Raw genomic sequence first — 26,735 nt, 5'->3', positions numbered from 1 at the left:
CTGAAAAGGCAACAAAGCAAAAAAGAAAACCCACTACAAAATGAAACATTTCTCACCTCAGGACACTCTTCAGTGCTAAGGACGGAGACTCAGTATCAGGGTTCAAAACTATAGAACTGAATTATACGAACTGGTCATTGACTAATTCTAATTATTTGCTTAGAAAATTCCTTTATTAATAAAGGTGCTAGTCTTTAGATAACTGCTTATCACTGATATCAAATATTAAATGTAATGGAGCCTTATCTGGGAGATAATCCCTTGAAATAATATATAAAGAAATTAAGAAATAGATTTAAAAAAAGCAATAAAATAAAACAAAGGAAATGCCATACACAACAGCATCACTTTTATTTGGTATCAGCAGATGAGTTCTGTGAGTCAATTTTCCGGAAAACTGAAAGCATTAATTAACGAAGCTTTGAAAACACTTACTCGTAACAATCTTTTAAAAAGACACCAATTCCTTACTTCCTTAAACACAATACAGAGAATAAAAGTTTTTTATGATTAAGGCCATCATGGGACACATCATGTACTATGCAATACTGTGATTCCCTCAGAAGTTAATGGTAATAGGACTGTATGTCTCTATGCAATGGCCTTAAAACACTATTCTATAGTTCCATCTATTTTTTGATAGCTTTTCTTCCTTTTCCTTTGAAATAAAATGACATTTCAGCTGTCAGTGTGCCTAACTTCAAGGGCCAATCCTGTGGATTATCATCTGTGGGCTAAAAAAAAAAATCAGATAACTAAACCTGTTGGTGCTGCAAAACTTCTTTACTCCACTTAGGAGTTTCTGAAGAAAGACCACAGGCTTATGGTACTTGATTACAGTTATTTTGAAGGCTCACGATTCCTGCTGTTTCAAATGGCTGAGATCACTAACACTCAAAAAATGCTGGCTAAATTACTGAATATAACTTACAATGGAGTTTCTAATAGTAATAATAACTGAATAGTTTGATAGTCTCCTCAGGAAAAGTTACTGAACTCACTTGTCTCTGACAAGACAAAAATTACCTACCTAAATGAGAAAGAACAGCTGAAAAGAAAAAAACAGAAAGAGGTGAGAAGGACAAGTTTAAACAAAATAGCAAAGTCTATACTTCCATGGTGTTAGAAATCACACTTAAGACTTTGGGAAATACTCACTGATCAGTATTTTTAAAGTATAATTACAGTTGCTATCAGAGTATCAAACACAGAAATTCGTACCACAATGTATACCACATCTATATTAAATACTACTTTAAAAATCAAAAAGTCTTCCCAGCAAATATTCCTTGCAGTGAAATCCAGACTGAATTTTCATACGAAATTAGATAGATTTTTTAAAAAAGCACCTGCAACATATTTTCACTGACATTTCTGGTCAAGTAATTTCCTGTAATCTCTCTTGGACACTGGTTCAAGAGGTGAGAAATAGAATTTATATTCTTGATGTAACTAATATGTAACACAGGTATCACACCATATAGTTTACAAAATTATATGTCTGTGGAAATTAGCATTGTTTCAGACCCTAAGAAAAAAATCCAAGTGAGGACAGACCAGTACTGTATTATCACTTTTATTAATTTCCTCTGATCACTGAAGCTCATCGGCTCTCACAGATCACTTTTATGACAGTTGATTGAGAAAAGGGAAAATAAAATTTCTTGGTTAAGTTTTACTCAAGCGAACTCAAATCATGTAAGATACATGTCTTCTACCTCCTTAGATTTTCTCAGTATATTTCTACCCAGTACCTCAGATAAGTACCAGCCTCTAAAAGACTGGTAATTCTCAAAATTCACTACCAAAAACAGTTTATAAAACAAAGTTCTAAGAAACCTGTATTATCGCAAGGATCAGATGCACACGGGAACTACTTAAGATAGTTCTGTAGATACCTTTGCAAAGACCATTATAGAACTGTGACCTTTGAGTCCATTCTCGTTTTCACAATTTTCTACTTCTAAAAATAATAAATTGTACTCAACAAATGTTACTTAACAAGAGCTTTACCTAACTAAAGAATTCACAAAGTTTCCGTTAAATATCAAATTCAGTTGCTGACTTTTTATGACAAGGATATCAAGCAATTTTTGAGATAACTGAAAACAATTCAAAAAAATTTTAGAGGAAAAAATTGCCTGAAGTTAGATTCCAAATGCCGGTCAACTCAAATTGCCCTCCAACCATAATGAACCTGCCTAGTCTTAGACCATGGCTCTGTCAACCTTCTACCATCCTCTCTTCTCTGTGCAACTCTCCAACTCAATCTCAATATCGAACTACATACTCCCATCTCCTTTTCCTCTTTCCCACATCAGACCTTTCAACACTCTTTCATTCCCCAACTTTACTACTTGAACAATTACAATAAAAAACCACACTGCCCAAGAAGAGTGAAGTCACTTTCATGTGACTGATAAATAATACTTCTAGATTTGGGGGAAAAAATAACCAAAAAAAAAAAAAAAAACCCCCACAAAATGCTGCTTAGCAACTTCTGAGTTGTACACTTGTTTGTATTTACTAGTGATATACCTACCACTCTCCTGTTGAGCTCACAAAATTGCATAGTCAGAACTATTTAACTGAGCTGGTAACTTTTAAAACTTCTGGAAAACTCCTATACACATACTTGGGTTATAATTTAGAAAATATTTAAGTATCACAAAATATAAGCATGAATATAAGGATAAATATATAACACAAATACTAAACATAAAAATATAAAGTTCAATTGATATCATCCTTATTTCTTTAAATCTTATTTTACATGGATTTTATTTTGGTTCAAAGCTACCAGCATACTAAATCTCCAGGACAAAAATAATGCTACCCCTCAAGATACTTTCACAAAACGCTTATCACAAAAAAATCGGTACCAAGAATTTTCTTTTTAAAAAGCAAATATGCATATATTTGTCAAAACTATAGGCATATATCACTAAATAAAAATTTAGCTGAGTAGAAAATTTTTTACTGATTGCTAATGGGATAGTTTATCTTAAAACACTCCACTTCCTCCTCTTCGTTAAAAGAAATACATAGAATAATACACAGCTACTGCTAAGAAGGTTACAGAGATTTAAGACTGAGTAAGGCAACCTGGCAGAGTGTAACAGGGAGCGTTTTACTCTACATACTTCTATGTATATAAGTGTAAAGGCGAATAACACTTCCATAGTTTAAAAAAAAAATGAGTGGATTACCTAGTTATCTGATTAGCTTTGTAATTAACCTCCCACTACAAATACTAAATAAATCCAAAGACTGCTCAAGAAAATGAAAAAAAAGATACACTGTAAATTAATTTCTGATAAGACATCAAAAGTTGGAGAAAAAATAATTTTATGTCAAACTCATTTAAAGAAAAACCAAACTTTGACACCAAAGTTTATGAAGAAAAGTTTGGTTTTAACTAAAATTTTGCCTTAAAACATTCCACTATTATCTTGAACATGTGACCCAAAACAACCATCCTTGAACATCAAAGATGGCAACCTCATAACATAGTAATCAAAATCATATCGATAATTATGAGTTAATAGTCACGCACAAAAAGATTAAAAGAACGATTTTATTCTGACATCAAGTATTGTCAGAGATACAAGGGCTCCTTCCAAATACTGCCGAAAGTTATTGTAAATACAAAGTCTGTCAGAGTCATGAGAAGTTATCAATGACCAGTAAGTGGGAGTAAATGATGCCCAGAGAGAAAAAAATAATACACGGCGCTTAGTTTTAAGCGTCTGAGAACGGCCAGTGGAGAAAGGTACTGGAGTAGAAACAAGCGACAGAATGGTTAACAGGTCTGGAATTCTTCAGAAAATGGCAACAAGGGGAAAAACTGACAAGAACGTTTCAAAGTAAGGGCAACGGTATCCAATGGAATCGTCACGAGTGCGCGAGAATGGCTCTGGACTTCCAAGGGAGTGGGACGGGGGTGGAATTATCACTGCGCGGGGTAAAAGGAGCCGGGGCTGAGGGGTGCAGACGCTTCTGCAGGTGGCCGAGCGCCCGCAGGGGGGTGGGGAGGAGGACCATGTCGCCTCAATGGGGTCAATGTAGTCCCTTCAGGACTAAAGGAAGCTAACCTAGCACGTCTCCCGGCACCAAGAGGCACTCGCCCCCGGCCCCTCCCTAACAACTTGCCTTGTAGAAAGAGTTGCGGGTCCCAGGCCCCCGGAACCCAAGGCTTCGCCATCCAGGACAACTGCTCTGCCAACAAGGTCCCGCGAGAATCGAGAGATCTCGCGATACAAACCCACTAGCATCTCGCGAGTTTCCTCTAGAACCAACATGGCGGTACAGGGAAATCGGCATTTCGGAACTTGAAAAGTGCTTCATTAACGGACTGGAGAACGTGTAGAACAGGGAAATAGCAGAAAGTCTTTTCCGCCTTTTATTTCTCATCTATCCCCCCTAGTAGAGAAGAAAAGCGGTAGAAAACCCTAAAACCTCCAGTGACTACGGTTATACCACACAGACACAACATCCCTCTGCCTCAACCAGCCTCCCAGCCTATCACGTGGAGGCAGATTCTCGGCTTGCCCGTCACGTGGGCCGCTACTAAGCGAGCGCGCTCTTGTCTTCCTCCCAAGAGCCCTCCCCGCCCCCCTATCGCCCGCGCACACGTGCGCGCGCACCCCCACCCCACGTGGGGGCTTCGCCGTCGCTGCCGACGCCGCCGCCGCCTCCAACCCACCCCCTCCCGGCACTCGGCTCTAAATCCGGGTCCCAAAGCCGATGGTGCCCCGGGTTCCCTCCTCCTCCTCCATTCTCCCTACTCCATGTCTGGCCCCCACCACGTGCCCCGAGTGACTGCTCACCTTTCGTGCCCGGCAGGGCGCCGCGGGCCACTTAGGGGGGCGCCGCCGCCGTGGCCGTTCTCTGCCCCCGCCACGGCACTTGCTCGGGTGGCCGCCGCAGGAAGCTCGACAGCGGCGCCGCGGCGCTTCCAGGTGGGTCCCCGCCTCCCGCTCCTGCCACTTCCCGCAGCACCAGCGGCTCCTTCCGGTCCCCTCCTCTCTCCTCGCTGGGACCGGCGGGCGGCGGCGGCTGCAGGCGCGCTCACTACACCGCCTGCTGGTAACCGCGGCCGGTGCAGCGCCGGCGGCCTGGGAGCTGCTGAGGTCCGCCCCCGCGGTCGGCCCTCGCCTTTGCAAGAGGGTCGATCTTCTGAGGGCGGGACCCAGTTCATCCCCTGCAATAGTTTAACTTGGCCCTTCCTAGCATTTGTCGAGGAAAGGCGTCGCTGTAGCCCCGCTGTTGGAAGTCCGCTCCATCCTGCCCTTTGTGGCCTCTTGAAAAATTTGTACACGCTAGCTCCCTTAGCGGTGTGGTCTCAACTATATATGGATATTATATATGCCCCCGCCTCCTTCATCTCCAACCACACGACCCCCAACTCCCCCCTTTGGCTTTCTGGCTGTTCTACAACGCGCAGGCTCTGTTCAGTTCAAGACTTTCGGCTTGCTTTTGCCTCTGACTAGAACTCTTCAGATGTCTTTAATTCGTTGATGTTCAATGCGTACTTCAACTCCCTTCTCGAAGGTCAACATCTGAAGCTTCCAGACCACTGTATCCAAAAGAGTATACTCGCACCACCACTTTCTTTCTTCACCTGCGTATCTTTTTTCCTAACAGTTATCACTTCCAGACTTTGTTGGTCTCCTGCCACCAAGAACGTGAGATCCATAAAGACAGGGACTTTGTAACTTTTGTTCATTGCTGTGTCCCCAAACCTGTGTCAGGCACAAAGCAGTGTTTAATAAAACTGTATTAAAAACATGTTAGCAGGGGCTTGTGGCTGGCTCAGTCAGAAGAGCAGGCAACTCCTGATCTTGGTTGGGGTTGTGAGTTTGAGCCCCACCTTAGGTATAGATTACTTATATAAATAAATAAACTTTAAAAAAATAAAATGTCAACAAACTATATTGGGCATGCAGGGAAATTAAAGATTGATAATTGAAATATTGAAATTAAAGATTGATAATTAAAGATTGAAAATTAAAGATTGATACCAATAAACATTGATAGAGATAAGTACTTCCTTTGGGTTCATAGTGCCATTGACAGCCTCACCATTTATGAGCTGTGGAAAAGCTGAGCTAGATCTCCTTCCCTGTCTAAAATTAGAAAATTATATTCCAAATATATAAAATCCAGAAGCCATTTTAACTGGAGCTGTCCTGCATTTGTCAAGTACTACTTCATTGCTTGTTTTCCTTGTCTTTGGACCTTTTTTTTTCAGGCAAGTGGATAACCTACCTTTTTTTTTTTAAGTTATTAAATGGTTGAATTGACTTTTTGTATTTGTTTTAGTTTCGAGTTCAACTCAAAATAACATCTGCTTCTAGACAAAAGGTGAGGGATATATTTTTATATTAACACATCAACAAGCCTTTCCTGAACCTAACTGGTTCCAGGCCCTATTCTAGGACTAGAGTCACAAAAATAAGGTTTCCCCACCTTGCTCTATATACTTACAGAGCCAAGTTCTATGTATAACCATAACAATGATCTCTTCTTGAGTCCTATGTGGCGGGCAATATGCTATCCTATTTTAATCTATCAACAATCTTGAGATAGATACTATTAATGTCAGGCACCAAAAAGTACTTCTCACATACCCCTCAGAAATGAAGGACTTATTACCAGCAGCCAGGAGTGACAGACATGAGCTGTCAGCCCCTTCTGGTGTTGTTCAGTGTCACACCTTTTCCCAAAGAGGCCACATCCAAAATGACTGATCAATGTAGGGCCACTAACAGTATCTATCAGGTTGTTGGAAGGGGGTTGCCTGGGCATCTGCCTTTGGTTCAGGTCATGATCCCAGTGTCCTGGAATGGAGCCCCATGACGGGCTCTCTGCTCAGCGGGGAGTCTGCTTCTCCCTCTCCCTCTGCCTCCTGCTTCCCCCGCTTGTGTGTGTGCACGTTCTTTGTCTCCGCCAAATAAATAAATAAAATCTTCCCTGTTGGAAGGACTAGCCCTCCCACCTCAACATGGGACAATTCTGGTGGATCATCCTATCTGTAGAACAACTTGCATCAGCTGATGCAACTCATTAAGACTGGATCGCAGCTTGACTTCTTCCTCTCCTCAGTTCTTACCTGACAAATGATGATCCTAAGAGCATTTCCTAATTAATCTGCACACTAATCATCTAAGTGTCTGGTTCCTGGAGTACCCAACCTGTGACTCTCTTCACATTTTTCTGATGAGAAAATGGGCTTAGAGAGTTTATGTGATTTGCCCGAATTTGAACTGCAAAGGTTCTATGTAGAGATACAAATATCGTGGGAACAGAGGAGGTTTGGGAAAGGCTTTTTACAAGGGTTGGCATTCGAGTTATAGCATGAGTTTGCAGAGCAGACAAAAAGACTATTGTCAACTGAGGGACCTGCACGAATGAGAGTGTACAGGAATATGAGAGGGGAACTACAAGTAGCCCCAAGTGGCTGGATTCTAGGTCTTTGAAACAAGCACTAAAGAGGTAAGGGGGAAAGACCAGTTCATTGATGGTAAAGAAGATAGCAAAGGAGAGAAAACTATAGGCCTAGGTGTTGATCCTGGCCAAGTAGAAATGGATAGGAGCCCCTCAAATCTTCAGTTATCTCTAAGAGAGGGAAAAGGAGTTTCCTTGCTCTCAGAAGGAGCAACCACTGCCAAGCTCACTGGTTAAGGTCACTCCCTAATTATGATATATCCCATTTGCCCTTTGTTATTTTCATCTAGGATCACAGAATACTGAAGATGGAAGAGACTTCAAGATCATCTAATTCAGGGGTTTGTACAATATTTACTGAAGCACTGGCATTCCTTTTACAAACACAATCTTATGCCAGAATCCAATGCTTAATCCAAATAAAATGACCTGGGAATTGGCAACCACTTAACATCTCCCTTGTCCCTTACTGTGGCCTTTAAGGCACTACCTCAGAACATGCTTAGAAAACCACTGATGTAATTTGTTTTTCTTTACTTTTTCTTTTAATACACATGCTAGGAGCTATACAAGGTGCTGGAGATACAGTACTAAACAAAGCAAGCAGTGAACAAGACAAATCCTTTTGGTGCTTACTGTCTAGTGGAGATGTTGTACACCACCCAAAAGACCAAGATATTTGCCGTATTTTTAAAAAATTATACCTTATTTCTAAAAATACATGGCTTACAAATTAAGAGGCAAAACTGAATTTAAAATAAAGTGGGAAGTCAGACAACAAGAAAACAGAAGAATAATACACAAAAATACATATTCTAAGGTCCTGAACACGTGCATTAATTCTGGCAGATGCTGTAATAAGGAAAAACAAGATCAGTTATGATAGTTTCAGTATCCGTAGGATAATAACAAACCAGTTGGTCAGAGGAGGAGTACTACTCCCAGTACTAAGACCAAAGATAAATTTGTCCCACAATTTCTCAAAACAAGACTATCTCATATAGTGAACTGTATCTTCAACAGCATCTTTATAGTAAATCCAACAACTAATTTTCTGGGGCTCTTTATTACATCTCTTCACCTAGGCTGAAGGCAATTTTTTAAGTGTGGAAGAGGTAAACAGCATAGTCCAGGTAAGAAACTCTTACAGTCTAATTTAGCACAGGGAAAGATTTGAAAATATTTAAAAGGATGATGAATGAACTATAACATTCTTCAGATGATCCTCCATTCATGATACAGTCCATAGATACTAATCTCTGGCATCTCAACTGACCCCAGGAGCATCAAGTTAGTACTGGTTTCAACATTTATTACATCACAGATCCTGAACCACTTTCCTTTCTTTTTCAATTTGTTTACAGGGTGAAGATTTTTAAAAAGTCCCTCAAAAGGAATCCTAGAATGAGAAAATCACCATTTTGCAACCTGTAATGAAACCACAGATTCAGGCAGTACTCATCAGTAGATAAAACTATTAGTGGAAAAGTTGATCAGTAACTTTACAATGGAAGAAGTGAGTTCTCACCATCTGAACCCAGATCAATCCTTATATTATTAAAAGTGGAACAACCAAATATTTTGTGACCCCGTCCTACTTCCTTCCCCTTGCTTTATCAGGCTGATCAAATGTTGTATTGCTGTCTCCCAATGAATGGCCTTTTGGTATTCAAGCCCTCACACAGTTCCCTCCCAACAGAAGACAGCAAAAATGACACTATGTCAGTTCCAGTCCTAACCTTTTAGAAGCCTACAGCATTTTCTTTCGCCCTTTTGGAATCCGCTGCCATCCCGTAAGGAAGATCAGGCTATCCTAGAGAGAAGCCACATGCAGAGGTCCTGGATACGATCCTATAGAGAAAGAGACCTTGATGGAGACGAATGTTGTGGCTCAACCAATAGCACCAAGGCCCGGGTTACGTTAGGAGCCTTTTTGAACCTTCCAACATAGCGTATCTGCCAGCTCCATGCAACCTCATGAGTGACTCCAGACAACCCACAGAATCATGAAAAATAATAAATCCTTGCTTTAAACAAGTTTTGAGGGCTTTGTTATACTACAAAACATAGCCTTCAACCTGAGTAGCATCGGGACTGCTGTTAGAGAACTACACCTGCTGCTATATTCATGAACAGTCTCACCCTTCAGTGTCCACAGGTCCTGTGGCAGAAGTTCACAGGGCTCAGAAAGAAAATTGACTTTAAACCCAAAGGGCTTATCCGATGAATCTACACCTGAATAGTTGCTATCCTAATTATGCCTTCATAATTTTGCCAAATGTATACACTTCAGGCATGAGTTACCAAAGCCATTATCTACTTAGCAATTAAAGCCATGTAGGGGGATGGACTGGGATCCTGGACTTTCTGCCATTGTAAAAAGCACTGCAGGACTATGTTACCTGTCAGGGCATATTATCTGCCCCCAAAACTGAGGAGAGAGATACATTTACTACATACTTTGTATCTTTTAAAGCATTTCCTTTCACAACAACCCAAGAAGGCAGATACTCATTTTGCACATGAGGAAACCAAAGTCAGGGAACTAGTCAAGGTTATACATACAGCTAATAAGTGGCATAGTCAGTATTCAAATATGAGCAACTTAACTACAGTAGATTGATTGCATTAATAACTTTAATTGTTCATCTCTTTCTATATCCACGCCTTTTGACATGTGACTTTGCAATTCCTCTCATTAAAAGTAGATTTTATTCCCACCTCCCTTATTTCTGGGTTTCACTTGGGTAACTTGGTTTGGCCAACGAGATATTAGTAGATAGGACACATACAGAGGCCTTGAAAACAACTTGCTCCTCTGCCATGACCAAAAGAACAGGCCTGGGTTAGCCTGGTGAAGAACACAAGAAACAGAGCCCAACACAAATGAGTGAGCTCAGCCAAGGTCCCCAGACCTGCCTAGCCAATTCCCAACTGAATGCAAAGTGATGAGTGAGCCCAGCTGAGATCAGCCAAGGCCTGATTAGCCGAATTCCACAGACTTGTAAAATAACTAAATGTTTTTGTATACCACTGAGTTTTTGTGGTTGTTACATAGCATCACTGCTGCATAAGTAACCAATACAGGGGTGCCTGGGTGGCTCAGTTGGTTAAGTGTCTGCCTTCAGCTCAGGTCATGATCCCAGAGTCCTGGGATGCAGCCTGACATCAGACTCCCTGCCTGCTTCTTCCTCCCCTGTGTGCTCCTGCTTTGTGCTCTCTCACTCACTTTCTTTCTCTCAAGTAAATAAAATCTTTAAAAAAAAAAAAAAGAGGAAGAAAAAGGAAAAAAGTTGAGGGGTGCCTGGCTGGCTAAGTCAGTGGAGCATGCGACCTTTGAGCTCAGGGTAGTGAATTCACACCCCACGCTGTGTTTAAAGATTACATAAAAAAAAAAGTGATAACTGAAAGCAAGGGAGTGAATGAGCTCTCTAAGTAGGCAGATATGCAGAGGGAAAAAATGGATAAAATGCAGCACCACACAAGTTTAAAGAGGGAAGTTTCTGGTACAGTAGTTACTGAGAAACAGTAATTGGATATTCTAATTGGAAATTTGTGACTTACGAGAGAAGCATAGGTTTTGGAATCAGACACATCTGGGTTTGAATTCTGACAGTTGTGTGTGCTTGGGCATATTAATCTGTAAACATGTTTAGACTAGTGCCTAACATTTGCTAAGAATTCAAGTGATTATCAGTAGTTGTGTTATTATTAAAATAGTCTTGGGGCGCCTGGGTGGCGCAGTCGTTAAGCGTCTGCCTTCGGCTCAGGGCGTGATCCTGGTGTTCTGGGATTGAGCCCCACATCAGGCTCCTCCATTGGGAGCCTGCTTCTTCCTCTCCCACTCCCCCTGCCTGTGTTCCCTCTCTCTGCTGTCTCTGTCAAATAAATAAATAAAATCTTTAAAAAAAAAAAAATAGTCTTGAATAGCCTGGTTTTTTCCCCCTAAAGAAATACTTTCTTAACTAATCGCCTCACCCTCAATCCATCAAAATGGTAACAAGTATATTCAAACTTCTCACTTTGGAGTTAGAGGAGTAGCTTCAAAATACAGGGAAATTGCCTCTTTCTGATACAATTAACCACATATAATATTCCAAAGTTTGTTATGAAAATAGTAATGCTACTAACAAATGTGACTAACCCTATAATCTGTTTCAAAAGAATTCATTGGGAGATACATAATGGTGAATAAGAGCGCAGGTATGAGGTTACACTGACTCTAGCTGGAGTCTCCTATCGGCCATTTCTTTGCTGTGTGATTTTGGGACAAGCCACTTGACCTAAGTCATAAGGTTGTATTAAGGATTAAATATAAGTATTTTAGTAGGTTGACTAAAATATCATAAACGTCCAATAAATGGCAAGAAGTATTAAAAACAAACCTTTTTTGATTATCTCCAAAGCGAAAATTATAATAAACGCTGGTTATTCAGAGATAGATCAATAACATTATTGAATCCGCGAAGAGGATCATACTATAATTATGAGGCAGAAGAAAACTTAAACCTAGATATATTTTTTAAAAACTGAAATACATCTTAATGACCAATTAAGCTCATCATTTCATTAAACATCAAAACTTGAAATACTATACCAAATGACTTATTTTGCATACCTCTGATTAAGAAATAACAGGAAGATATTATAATATTGACAAACTTTATACCTCTCACTCTTAATATCCATCAAGTAAATTCAACATCCAAGTCATACATTTTAAAATCATTTTTATTGAACTAATTTTAACAACACTGTTTTAGCTGGTGGCAGTTGCCCCACACCAAAACAAACCCATTGTGAATGCTACTCAACATCCTCAAGGTAATCCAGTTTGTTTTTGTACTTGGAATATAATTAAACTTTTGACATCACATAATCAAGCAAATAGAGGTGCATACTATATTATCCAAAAAGACTTTATGCATTTCATTAAAAAAATCATTTTGCAAGTGGTTTTAGCTTTATCAACAATCTCATCAACACATTCCATACTTCATGCTCTCAAAATAAAAAGTGCCCTAAAACTAACTCTAAGTTTTTTATTGATATTAATGAATACTATCCAGGGTTATAGGAATTAAAGTTTAACATTTTACAGTATAAGAGGCAATAAGTTACGGATATCTGCTGACACAAATTCCACTCAAACTAAATACATCCTTGATACATTCAAAAAGACATATTGTAAATATTAATATGCTAGTTTATATGCTGCAGTGCAAAAGAAGTGACACCCTAACGTTTCCTGAGCTTTAGGAAATTAACATTTTTCTGACTACAACTCTCAATTTAAAATAGGCCCTTTATTATATGAAGCCATGTCAAAACTATACAATTAAATTAGGGTTTTGGAGAACTGAAAGACTGGTCAGAGTTACGGTGTTTTAAGGTAATGAAAAAGTTTCCAAAGAAAAGTATTTACAAAACTACAAAGGATAGTATGGATTTGCATGTAGTATAAAGATCAAAGATAACCTACTGATTACCAAATGATCACAATTATCCCTTCTCTTTCAAAAATATTACACTGAAAGACTTTATGGTAAGTTATCTAGCATTAAATATACCAACCTGTAGTATATCACACATTTTAACACATTCTTCCATAATGCCCAGTAGAAGGAATAAAATATTAAAAATCAAGAAAATAAACATGCTTTTAGGAATGTTTTTGCATGTGTATGTGAGAGGAAATGAAAATGATTTCTCATTAGAACTCTCTATACCCTCAAAATTACAAAGACCGAGTTTCTACTTCAATTTTTTCTTCTGCTTGTAGTGTATCAGGGTCAACATGAACAACTGGAGGTCGTAGGATAACTTCAGGCCCTCCACCATATATAGATTGTAGAAAATTCCACGTTTCTTCAGAAATCTGACCAGAATCTGCTCCTAGAATTAAGTGCAAATAGAAAGAATAATATTTACAAACCTACATATTCATATTGCAAAACCTCCATACTGTACCCCCCAGCATGAATCTTCCAGGGATAACTGAGAACTTCCAGCACATGAATTTCCAGACTACCAGCCCATATTGTTATAAGCTGCAACATTATGGTCTTAGTACTTTTTCCTAGCTACTATCAACAGCCTTAAACCTTTCCTCACGGGGCGCCTGGGTGGCGCAGTGGTTGAGCGTCTGCCTTCGGCTCAGGGCGTGATCCCAGCGTTCTGGGATCGAGCGCCACATCGGGCTCCTTCCTAGGAGCCTGCTTCCTCCTCTCCCACTCCCCCTGCTTGTGTTCCCTCTCTCGCTGGCTGTCTCTGTCAAATAAAAAAAAATAAAAAAAAAAACCTTTCCTCACTTAACAAACATTGGCAGCTTTTCCACTATTTAACTTCTTCGTGTATGAATTATATCACTGAGCTGGGTAAAAAAGTGGCACAGATGGCTAGTAATGTTATATTCTTGACAGTGACAAATGGCTTAAGTATTAGTCAACTTACCTTGCCTGAGCATCACATTGCCACACTTAGTGACGGCAATTTTAGTGTTATCAATAGGACCTGGAGGATCTAAGTCAAAAGGAAAAACAAAGGATCAAAATGCATACTTTTCAAAGAAATGTACCAAAGAATTACGTATTACTGTGCCTGAAATAATTGAGGGATGTAACTATATAATCAAATTGATTATTTTGTAGTCAGATTATTACAGTTAATTTTTAACTATCTTCTGAGCCTCTTCCTTTTTGGGTCTTCATTCCCATCCCAAAATAGAACCAAGAAAGGAAGGGGGGGAGGCTCTCTCACTACCATCTAAAAATCTCACTCTTAACTGTCCATTTGAGGACTACAGGTTAAAATGCACTTTTTTTTTATGTTATAAAAGAATAATTCTTTTGTAATTTAAAAAGAAATTATGTAATTCTTGAATTATTTCAGACTGTCATTACTTAAACTAAAAACAATAAAAGCATTATAAAATGAAATGTCCACACAGTATGTCACTGTAATGGTTAAACCATTATGTAACCAGTCTTATTGTTGGGTGGATTTTTTTTAACTTTTCAATATTAAGATTGTAGACTAAATTTGTTCAGTTCCTTATTCCTGCTGGGAATATGCTGTAAGTCATGACATAGGTTTAAAACAACTAACCAGAATATAAGCTAGAATGTTAGATCCCTGAGGGCAGGGATCTTTTTCGCTTTTGTTCACTGGTGTAATCCCAAGTGCATACAGATATTCAAAAAATATTTGTCTAATAAACAAAAAATCAGCAAAGAATTTCATTTTTCAGTTAACTACTTACCTCCATCTTTACCCTTCACAAAACTTTCCCATTCTCTAAACCACTGCATACTGATGCAATAAAAACTAGCTGGAGAGTCCTCCTCTTGGAATGCTCTGTTGAGCTACAGGGAGAAAAAAATCAGTCACCTAATATCTAGAACTTGCTTTACAGCAGAACAATACAACCATTTTACTTTAGCATTTGATAAGGCCAATTCCTCATAAAGAATGTGATGTACATTGATGCTAAGTTATCTTAGTACCACTGTAATACCTATTAGTAAACAAGTAAGTCTACATTATGTCTCAAAATTTACAAGTACACACGAAAGAAGAATGGCACTGAGTAAATCAAAATGGTCAAGGCAAGTCTTCAAAGCAATAAATACTCTACATACTTATTAAAAATCAAATGTGTAAATCTTATTTAAATATACTATGTCCACTGTCTACCCTTTACTTCTGTTCACTTAAGATATTGGTGGACACATTGCTATTACAAACACAATGCTGCAATGAATAATCTTGTACATGTCGTAAATAAAATCTTTAAAAAGGGGGGGGGGGTTCAGTAAATTTATAGTTTTGCAACCACCACCACAAACCAGTTTAGAACACCTCTCACACCCCAAAGAGTTCCCCTCCACCATTCTACAGTTTCTACAGTCCATCTCTTGTTCTCAGCCCCAGGAAACCACTGATTTACATTGTCTTTATTGTTTCCCATTTTTCAGATGTTTCATATAAATGGAATTTGACATCACACAGCCTTTTCACATCTATCTTCTTCCATTTGGCATAATGTTTCGGAGGTTCAACCATGTTGCTGCATGCATCAATAATCCAATCTTTTTTTATTGCCAGTAGTATTCTATTGTAGAGCTACCATATTTTGTTTATTTGCCAGCTGATAACATTTCAATTGTTCCCAGTTTGAGTCAATTATAAGCAATATTGCTATGAACATCTGTGTATAAGTTTTTTTTTCCTTTCCTTTTTTTTTTTTTTTAAAGTAAGCTTTATACCTAACATGGGACTCAACTCATGACCCCATGATCAAGAGTCGCATGCTCTACGGACTGAGCCAGCTAGATGCCCCGTGTACAGGTTTTTGTGAACATAAGTTTTCATTTCTCTGGAGTAAATACTCAGGGGTGACATTGCTAAGTCACATGCTAAGTGTTTATTTAACCTACAAGAAATTGTCAAACTGTCATTTAGCATGTAACATTTTGCATTCCCACCAGCATATGACAATTCCAGTTGTTCCACATTCTTGCTAGCGTTTGATATTATCCACTTATTTTAGCCATTGTAAAAACTGTGTGATAGTATTTCATGAATTTTAAGTTGTATTTCCTAATGGCTGCTGATAGTGTTTCTTTTCATGTATTTACTAGTCATACCATCTTAGAAATAATGTCTATTAAAATTTTTTTTCTTTTTTTTTTTTAAGAGAGAGAGCACAAGAGGGAGAGGAAAAGAGAATTTTAAGCAGGTTCCACTCCACACTCAGCACAGAGCCTGACATAGGGTTCAACCTCACTCACAACCATGAGATCATGAGCTAAGCCGAAATCAAGAGTCGGATGCTTAACCAACTGAGCCACCCAGGTGCCCCTATTTTCCTTAGTTTTAAACTGAAACATTTGTCTTAGTTGTATGAATCCTTTATATAGTTTGGAGATAGACTTTTGATGACATGTGATTTACAAATACCTAGAACTTACACTGGATTTGGTTCTAGCTTCCTGACCTACAATGTTTTTCCCAGTACCACCACTCTTGGTCTTTTTTCCCCGCCACCATTCTTGGTCCTACTGAATGTCTCATTCACTGAGATAATATCCCACATTACTTCTAACTACGGAACTTATTTTACACAAAATAAATGAAGAAATAGGCTCACGTCCATGGGAGTCACTGACCTTATCATGTGGCATCACCTAAAAGCTGCTGGCCTATTGAAGACTCAGTTTTTGTATGCAGTGACAAAACTTTATGGGGTTGGTACTATCCTCTATGCTGTGGTATGTGCGACAAACCAGAAACCAATACATGGTGTTGTTTTTCCCATAACCAGAATATATGAGGCTAGGTACCAGATAAATAAACTAGGAGGATGTATCCATTAGTACCTAATGACATATTCACGAAAGCGTTGCTTCTTATCTCCACAACTTTGGCCTCTAATAGTTTGGAGGTATTTGATTCCAAAGGGAAACAACAATGGTTTTACTGGACTGAAAGTCGAAATACTCCTCTGGCTATGTCACTGAACCGAAACGCAGAGTGGGTTACAGGACTGGTTATATAAAGGGTGAAATAAAATGACCACTATACAATAGGAGCAAGGAGGATTACAGCTGAAAACCAGATTAAACCCATTGTACTAGTTTCAGAGGGCTGCTGTAACAAATTACCACAAACTTGGTGCCTGAAAACAAATATTTCATCTCCCAAAGTTCTGGAGAACAGAAGCCCAAAATCAAGGTATAGGCAGGAACATACTTTCAGGGAGACTTTAGGGGAAATTCTGTTCCTTGCTTCTTCAAGCTTCTGCTTTGTGGCTGTATATTCTCATCTCTGCCTCCTGTCTTCATATGGCTTTTACCTTTTCTGTGTATCTCTTCTGTGTATCTTCTTTGTAAGGATATTTATCACTGAATTTAGGGTCCACGCAGATAATCCAGGATGACCTCATCTCAATATCCTTAAATTAATTACATATAAAAGACCCTTTTTCAAGTAAGGTTACATTCACAGTTAAGGTCAAGTCACAGAGATTCGAACATGGAGATAACCTTTTTCGGGGACTACCATTCAACCCACTGGCAGACACCATTCAGTATTTCCATATGCAGAGGTTAAAAGCTAACAGACTAGAGAAATCTAAACCAAGATTACAAAGACCTCAGATTCTTCTGAAATCATAGTCTGGGTTACTTTACCAGGTAAACACAACCATAACCAACTGAAGTGCTGATTAAGAAAACAGGGAATATGGAATGGGTAAATAATCAGCTGTAGACATACATTTCTTCCTTACTGCATATACATATCTGTAAACATTTACCAAATTTGTGAAAAATTACCAATTTACTTTTCCTTCCTTTCATTCCTCTATTTTTTAAGATTTTTTTAAGATTTTATTTGAGAGAAAGAGAGAGTGCACGAGCATGAGTGGGGGGAGGGGCCAAGGAAGCAGGCTCCCCACTGAGCAGAGAGCCCAAGGTGGGGCTCAATCCCAGGACCCTGAGATCATGACCTGAGCCAAAGGCAGATGCTTAACCGACTGAGCCACCCAGGTGCCCCAATATTCTTTAGATCACAGTATAAAAAGGAGATTGTGACTGAACTGACTGGACTAAAGATGAATGACTAACATCCGAAAGTGGATATAGTGACTCATAGAACTCTGGGTCTCCAAAGTTTAGGAAAAGGTAAATGCAGCATGTGTTAGTACATGAGCTAGTTGCACAGTGTTAAATAGAAATGTAAAACTGTTGCTACTGCTGTTGCTTACATGTATGAATGTGTATAAATGCTGAGCTGACAAGAGGCAGACTTCACTGTACGGCCCGTAATGCATCATTTCCATTCATTCTTACACTCTCTTCTGTGAAGAGGAGAAGCCTACATTTTCCAAGACACCATGCCAGTAGTACTCCAGGTTAGGCACTATCAATGGTATATGCAATATGTGGAAGTCACGAAGGAAATTTTTCTCCCCACTGGTGGCAGCTGTGACTGAGGCATCCACAGATGGCATATGTAGGATTTTGCCACCACTTCCAAGCATCTTCCCAAGAATCCTTCACTTGGTGTCACAGGCTAACATCTTTAACAGCAGTATCTTGCATTATATGAGCACCCTTAAAATAACCCACCAGGATCCTGAGATTAGCAGCTTATCAGGTTTCTTAGATTTCTGAGCCTTCTCCTAAGATTTACCAGTGGCAAGCAGTAGAGATAATTTCCAGAGGTTTTGTGCAGTTTTTAATTTTTTAACTTTGAAACAATCTCAAACTTACAGGAAAACTCCAATGTAACACAAAGAAATTTTCTTTCTTCAGACCACTGAGAGTAAGTTGCTAAACATGTTCCTTTCCTCCAAACATCTTGGTGTAATTTCATATGTACAAGGACATTTTCCTACAAAACTAATACAAATGACAAAAATCTGGAAATTAACATTGATATGAACCAGCCATTTCTCTAAGGAAGGCTGGTACCTTTTAGTGGAAAAAGATGTTAAGAAGCCAAAACGTGATGAGAGTTAGGTATTATCATTGCTCCCAGGCCCTTTTAGTAACAAAGTTAGGCAATCATTTGGTATATCATTTGTTTCTATATATGTATACACACGCACACACACACACACCTGTACCTATGTATGTATGAATGTATGACCATGAGTTCACAAAGGCACCTACAAATCCGATCTAATACTAATAGCACAATCTATTTTAGTTTTCTTCCTTTCCACATCTGTAACTCTCTTATCTGACAATGAGAAATCTGGCTCTCATTGTACTTATTATTTGATGAATTCTACATATGGAACCAATCTCTCAATTCTATCACTCACCATCCCCCAACCCCCAACCAACACAGGTATCCATTCTCATCTTGCCTGGGCTTCAATGGGCACACAGTGCCCTGACTGGGCACGCACCACGAAAGTTTTCCTTAACCTGTCTGGGCTCTGAAACAACCCACTATCCCCACTCCTACCTCCAGCATGGCAGCCTAACCTACTCCCAGATTTCCTAAGAGTCAGCAGTGGTCTCCTTGACCTTCACTGCCCAGTCCTTTCAGTAGATGTTTAAGTCTTTCTTTGCCTATATTCTTCTTATACTCAAAATACTTAGAATGGTTTCTGTTCCCCAAACCCTAATGGATACAGCCATTAGCCATTTATTTAAGCATTCATGGAATGAACTATTTTAAATATTCAACTAAAATTTGCCTCCTTAGGTTTAGGAAACAAATGAGGCCCAAGCACAACAAACAAATCGATACCTATACTATCTTCCTGTGTGTGTGAAAATTTCTTTACTTTAGGCAACAGCACACACACAAAAATCCTAAATCCACGAAAAGAAGCAGGTATATGCGTATGTGTAAATGTGTGCTGGGCAGCCATAACATGAAACATACTGTTCATCTGTCTATTTAACAACATCTTCCCCTCTCTTACTGAAAGAATCTTAATTTTCCCTTACAAAATTACCATCCCTCCACCAAGATAGTCTTAGTAGGATTATCAATGCATATGCCTCTAAGGTGACCCAAATTCTACTAGGATTCCATACTGTGTATTTGGATCATAAATATATAGTTGGAGCTATGGTACTGACAACAACACATTGAAGAGACTTACTTCTTGCTACCTAGATAATTGGAACTGTACTAGTCCTTGTTCATAAAACCTGGCAGTTTAGCAGTGGACATAAAATAATAATAACCTAGGGATGTCTGGGTGGCTCAGTTGGTTAAGTCTGCCTTTGGCTCAGGTCATGATCCCAGGGTCCTGGGATTGAGTCCCCCACCTGAGCCTGCTTCTCCCTCTGCTTGCTGCTCCCCCTGCTTGTGCTCTCTCTGTGACAAATAAGTAAATAAAATCTTTTAAAAATAGTAATAATAATAGTAACCTAGACTGGTAATTTGCTATAATTAACCAGTAATACTATGACTGTTTCTCCTCTTTAATTACTTATCTTATTATCTATAAATTACTTCATTTTGCCTCTCTGAATTAGTGCATATCATTAGTGCATGCTTAAATGTTTCTTTTTTCTCAACCACTGTGATGTTTGTTTGTTTGTTTGTTTATTTTAATTTGACAGAGAGAGGGAACACCAGCAGAGGGAGAGGGAGAAGCAGGCTTCCCGCTGAGCAGGGAGCCGGATGTGCTGAGCAGGGAGCCGGATGCGGGGCTTGATCCTAGAACGCTGGGATCATGACCTGAGCTGAAGGCAGACGCTTAAAGACTGAGCCACTCAGGAGCCCCCACTGTGATGTTTTAAAACTTCAGAACCTAAAACCCTCAAATAGTTCTGAGCCCACAGAAAAAAACCTGAATTTGCATATGGATAGGTCATTTAGTCAACATATACACATTTAAATGATTTTGAGTAGAGTTGGCACACAATGTTACATTTCAGCTTCAGGTAAAGGACATAGTGATTCCGTAAGTTTATACATTATACTGTGTTCACCACAAGTGTAGCTGCCATCTGTCTTGATCCATCACTAACATAGCATCATTGACTATATTCCTTACACTATGCCTTTTATTCCTGTGACTTATTCATTCCATAACCAGAACCTGTATCTCCTACTCCCCCACATTTAAATGGTTTTTAATTTACTTGCATGTTGATCCTTTTCAAAAAGTAGATAATGTGATGTATTTTAAAACTGCCAAAGGCTAATTCCACTGTATTGGTAACTGTGAAAACTGCACAGATATAGTTTACATTTCCTTAAAAAGATCAAATAGATTATTTAAAAAAAAAACAAACCCAAAACAAGCAAACAAACAAGAAAAACCTAGTTGTTTAGCTCTTCTATTCATTCTGTGACCACTTTCAGATTGTTGCCTGCAATCAAGGAATGCTTCACAACATACTCATTTTAAGGGGTTTATCTGTAAGTAGAGACAGTCCCACAAAACAATACTATATTTCACAACAAGATGGAAGTAGAGAATGCAGTCTGGGTAGATGCTTTCAGAAAAACACTAACTGAAGGAAACCTATAATTTACCATTTCAGTGGATTACCTGCAAATGCCAATCTGTAAAACAAAATTTATTACCATGAAAATAAAAATCCCACAAAAGAACTTAACTCACTAGAATTTCAGTGACCTGTCTCTCACTGTTATACACCCAGAACACTTAAAATCTATTACGACTCTTCCATCTAATCATTTCATTAATATAATATAGTTAATGTAATAGTTCTACTAATTGTCAGTTCTTTATCCTAGATCACATTTACAATTCAAAAAGCATCACTTTTACCCGAATAAAAATTTCCAATTCAGTTTTTCTTCTTTTTTCAATTTTCTCTGCCTCAATTTGGCAAGTGTGACAAATGTACAGATGGTTGACAGCTGGTCCTCCTCCATACCTACAGCATGAAGAATTTAATAATTATGATAATGTTGAAGAAAGTGGATGTTCTAGGAAATTTGTCTCCAACTGAGTTAGTGGTTAAATCCCTAGTAAAGAATACATCCCCACAGTAAAACTCTCAGTCATAATTAAACTAATGTAAAAATCGTATGATTTTAACAACTTGATTTTATGTTTATCGGTCAATGACTCAATTTATTGACTAACCATCTTTGTATTTTAACTTTCCCTTATGGGTATTTCTGCTACCAAATATGTTAGAGTCAACAACAAATTACAATACAACATAAATCTTAGTTCAATGCAGCCATAGTCTTAATCAAATTTTAATCAGAAGGAGGCTTTCTCTTCAGTATGTAACTAAGTAAATATAGTAAGGAAATTATATATGAAATGCTTTAAAATAAAATTTAAAACTTTAAAATTTCAGAGTTAAATATCACCATATGCTTTTACAGATATAGATAATTAGAATTACATAATCTAGACTAGCATCACATTAACTACAAAGTCTTTCTATTCAAATTTCAGAATGAAAAATGATGGAAAACAGAGGATTTCCTACATAAGCAACATAAGGCACAAGGAGCATATGTGAAATAATACAATTCCCTTTTAAATAGTTTCACCAACTGATTTTCACAATACCATATTGTCTGATTTAAAAAACAAACCTGCTATATAGGTTATCCCAAATGTTCTGAGGCAGCATCAAAACCAGGTCTTCAATATAACCAGCTTTTCGTGGAGGAACACCTAAAAAAGTTCAGATGGGTGTGTCTCATTCTTAAATTCCTTTATACAACTTTCAAAGGTTAAACTCCTTTTTAAACTGATTTAATCACTGGCATTTTTAAATCATTGTTCTTAAAATTTAAGTATAAGCATTTCTGGTGATTATGTTCCTAAAAATGAACATATTTCTTGAAGTAGAGAAAAATCAGCTAACCAAGATCTTCAAGTAACTTACTGTAAATCTTTACTAAACCTTGGCTATATATTCAGAGAAATCAAAGAAAAATAAGAGACAATCTTTCCTTCATAGAGCTTGAGCTAGCAAAAGGAACAAGGCACTTATACACCTAACTATAATAAAAGGCAGTCAAAGATAAATACCATTAAAACTTTATGGGGAAATAGTAGTTCACGTGGGGAAATAATAGGAGATAAATTCACATACCGAAACCTTCCCTTTCAAGGTTTAGGTTTCTATATCCACTAGAGGATATTCCTACTATCTCTTGCGGTTTCACTACAAAAATAGTTAATTAACAAGAATATTAAGTCTTCAACCAATGAAATTTAATCAAGGAGTCACATTTATCATGGGTACAAACACAAACGTAGCCGATCACAAAGGCTTAAGTTATATATAGCAAGTAAGTGTAAGAGGCTTTTTTGTTAAATTCCAAATACATTACTTAGGAAAAGAGCCACCTATTAATTTAGACAAAAGGGATAAGAATCATGGATCTATCTGGGAGCTGAATGCCACTCAGCCGAAAAAAATAATGTGTAATAGAAGTGCTCACTGTACCATAACTGGCTGCATCTATCTCTGCCTCTACTATGAAATTAGAGTTTAGAGAACAGAAATAGTATCCTTGGTATTCTCAGGGTCTAGCACAGGGTTTGGAACAGGTTCTCAACAATCATCTCTTCTATGAAGAGGCTACAGATGGCCTGTAAATCGAAGAAAAAGCCAATTTCTGGAACTAGAAAATTAAACACATTTAAGTTAGACTGCAGATGAAGAAATGAGAAGTGGAAGAGGAAAACTTCTGGCTCTTCCTAATTTGTAAATTATTTAACAGCAAACCCCTACCACTACTTTTCGTTACAAAATTTCTTACCTCCATGAATACAGAGAAAATCGTTATTTGAAATAGGGCCAGGTTCAGCAAAGGTCTTAAATTTATTTAGCCACTGTCGAGAAATATAAAACTGAAGGAGACTTGGCTCCATTATGTTCAATAAATTTGATATCCTTCGTCTCTCTTTTTGTGCCTCTTCACTACTTTTCCTGTTAAGGACAATGATTCGTTAAACTTAACATGCATTTTACTCCATCACACTAGTAAATGGATTTTTCCTCTTAGCACACACAGTAATACCATGAATCTTACTAGGCTTGGGGCTTATTCAAGAGAAATGTACTTTATATCACCCCCCCAACTACATTATATACCCCTAAAGGGCAACAATTTATATCATAACTACTATACTATCAACACTTCTATCGTAACTACTGATAATCCACCTAACCACTGGCACACAGTAGGCATTCAAATGTTTGTCAATAAGATCAATCTAAATAATGTTTTCTTCTTTCAGTAGCTAGTATTTAACCTTTTACAAGATACTGAAAAATATCAGAGATCCATTTTGATAGTAATACCTCCTTTATTAGCTATTTTAGGAGAAAATTTGGTATTTAATTCCTACCATCAGTGCCTAATTTATCAAAACCTATCTTCCTAAAACAAAAGCTATTCCTTTGACCTTCAACTAAATGATTTAACATTTTCCTAAGAAAAGATCATTCTGCACACAACCTTTCACTTTACTCACAAAATGAAATGAGAATAAAACAATTTCTAATCTTTACTCAGCAATACATTTTGAGAGTCTTAGAAGTTATAACCCCAAAGCAAGACGTTCTTCCATATTTGTCAAAATAGCCTATCCATGAGAATTACTTCCTTACCTATAGAAAAGAACATAAGCTTCTGCATTTTGTACAGTAGATTCTGAAACTTCAGTGACACTTTGATCATCAAATTCATACCAGAGATTATTTAAATTGTTTCGGCAGTAGGCAATATAGTGTCCACCTGAATTTGAATTGAAAAAATTTAAATAATTTCAGTAATACAAAATTAACATAAGAATTAAAGTACTTTTTAGGGGCGCCTGGGTGGCACAGCGGTTAATCGTCTGCCTTCGGCTCAGGGCGTGATCCCGGCGTTACGGGATTGAGTCCCACTTCAGGCTCTTCCGCTATGAGCCTGCTTCTTCCTCTCCCACTCCCCCTGCTTGTGTTCCCTCTCTCGCTGGCTGTCTCTCCCTGTCGAATAAATAAATAAAATCTTTAAAAACAAAAAAAAAAAGAATTAAAAGTACTTTTTTAAAAAAAGATTATTTATTTATTTGAGAGAAAAAGAAAGCAGGGGGAGGGGCAGAGGGAGAAAGACAAGGAGACTCCCCGCTGAGTAGGGAGCCCAAAGCGGGGGCGGGGGGCGAACACCTCAATTCCAGGACCCTAAGATCATGACCTGAGCCGAAATCAGACACCAACCGACTGAGCCACTCGGGTGCCCCAAGAATTAAAGCACTTTTTGAATCCTCAGTTCCTAGCAGAGACTGAGATATAGCAAGAACTATACTCATACTTTTTTCCAGTATGTATCCTCACCACCACCACTTGAAATGAAAAATATAATCTTAAAAAAAGTGTAAAAATGACATTAAAGTCCTTATTAAATTTTATACCAAATGTAACTTCCAGTATTTCAAACTTCATAGGAAAATTATTGAATTTCCTAAACTTTTCTGCCATATCTTTAACAACCAAAATAAAATAAAAATTAAAAATATCATTTTAACATTTTTTTTATTTAATCAAGTCTTTCTTAAGAGATCAATTCAGATCGTTGTTTATTTTTTTTATCTAAATATATGTCAAACCTATATACTTACTACTTGCAGTTCCATGATGACAAATGACTGACAGAAGATCATAGGTAACAATCTGAACTGGACTATCCTTAGCAAGAAATGGCTGAAGATCCAGACCTTCCAGCGGAAATGAAACATGGGTACTGATTTTGGTGGAAAACATCAGTTCATGTCTGAATCTTTTAAGATGGATGCATAAAATCTAAAGGAGAAAGATTATTTAAAATTCTGTTGTTTTGTATGTTAGACAAAGGAGTCTATTAAATATAGATATTGAATTAAGTGTCAAAGTTAAATATTACCCTGCAATTATAACCTGATTCCAGAGACATTACAATGTAGAAATGGTGAAACCTGGTACTTCTTAATAAGTTCACAGCTACTAGTTTTTCTATTTTTATATTTTATAACCTTCGAGATCCTACAATGTCTGATTAAACTACATTCAACACAGTTTTACAGATAAGGGCACTTATTTGTTATCTACCTCAGTACCTTAAAAATGGATAATCCTAATAGGGTATATAAACACAGCAACTGGTCAATAGAACCACTCCATTCATCAGCTATGCTACATGGTATTATGTTACTGTTTTATGTTCCTACGACATAAAATAAACTTAATTACAATAAAGTCCATACCTCAGGAAATTTTTGTACTTTACAAAACTTTACTCCATTCCTTAACCTGGAGAGGAAAAAAGAAAACAAAATTAAGTAAACCTGTTTACCATATGAATCTACAAAAGCTTTAGTATTTTTAATTTTTTAAGTAGGCTCCACGCCCAGTGTGGAGCCCAACTCAGGACCTGAACTCATGACCCGAGATCAAGACCTGAGCTGAGATCAAGAAGCAGACACTCTACTGACTGAGCGACTCAGGCACCATTAGTATTTTTAAATATACAGCAAAATCTTTTAGAAAACACAGGGACAAAAAATGCTCACTGCTGAATTATATGCAACCAATTTAAAAATATATACTAATGAAATATCGGAGTCCCTCATGTTTTTAAAAAATATTTAAAGTAAGATATCAGTAATAAAAATTTAGGGCATTGGTAATTCTTTGATGAAAATTATTTTTTTAAACAAATGTGCTAGTGTTATGGCCTGGCTATGCCTTTATAACATGCAGATATCAAGTAAAACTGGGTAAAATAAAATCCCAATTTTATAGAATTGATCAGCTCAATATATTACAACTTTTTTTTTTTTT

The 26,735-nt window shown here is 37.8% G+C and overlaps 2 protein-coding genes across 4 annotated transcripts in view; both read right to left on the bottom strand.

The window, feature by feature from the left end:
• Positions 1-4,584, bottom strand: part of ZZZ3 (zinc finger ZZ-type containing 3) — a 97,305-nt gene extending 92,721 nt beyond the window's left edge. The window contains exon 1 of the mRNA XM_057310546.1: positions 4,153-4,584. The gene's annotated coding sequence lies outside the window, so the exon portion shown is untranslated. The remainder of the gene's footprint in view (positions 1-4,152) is intronic.
• A 7,578-nt stretch (positions 4,585-12,162) lies between these two features.
• USP33 (ubiquitin specific peptidase 33) overlaps positions 12,163-26,735 on the bottom strand; it is a 52,074-nt gene continuing 37,501 nt past the window's right edge. For 2 of the 3 annotated variants that reach the window (XM_026497771.3, XM_026497772.3), the window contains exons 16-24: positions 26,159-26,204; positions 25,538-25,718; positions 24,546-24,672; positions 23,692-23,861; positions 22,513-22,594; positions 21,725-21,833; positions 14,711-14,813; positions 13,903-13,971; positions 12,163-13,344 (exon numbers count right to left, since the gene is read on the bottom strand). In XM_026497771.3, the coding sequence (XP_026353556.1) occupies positions 13,187-13,344; positions 13,903-13,971; positions 14,711-14,813; positions 21,725-21,833; positions 22,513-22,594; positions 23,692-23,861; positions 24,546-24,672; positions 25,538-25,718; positions 26,159-26,204 (1,045 nt within the window). In that variant the 3' untranslated portion in view covers positions 12,163-13,186. Of the gene's footprint in view, positions 13,345-13,902; positions 13,972-14,710; positions 14,814-21,724; positions 21,834-22,512; positions 22,595-23,691; positions 23,862-24,545; positions 24,673-25,537; positions 25,719-26,158; positions 26,205-26,735 lie in introns of those variants that run through there. The other variant, XM_044383725.1, reaches the window with a different exon arrangement.

The sequence above is a fragment of the Ursus arctos genome, unplaced genomic scaffold, assembly GCF_023065955.2.
Source record: "Ursus arctos isolate Adak ecotype North America unplaced genomic scaffold, UrsArc2.0 scaffold_12, whole genome shotgun sequence".
NCBI classification, from domain to species: domain Eukaryota; kingdom Metazoa; phylum Chordata; class Mammalia; order Carnivora; family Ursidae; genus Ursus; species Ursus arctos.
The sequence above is the reverse complement of the archived record's forward strand: the minus strand, read 5'-3'. Positions and strand labels throughout refer to the sequence as shown.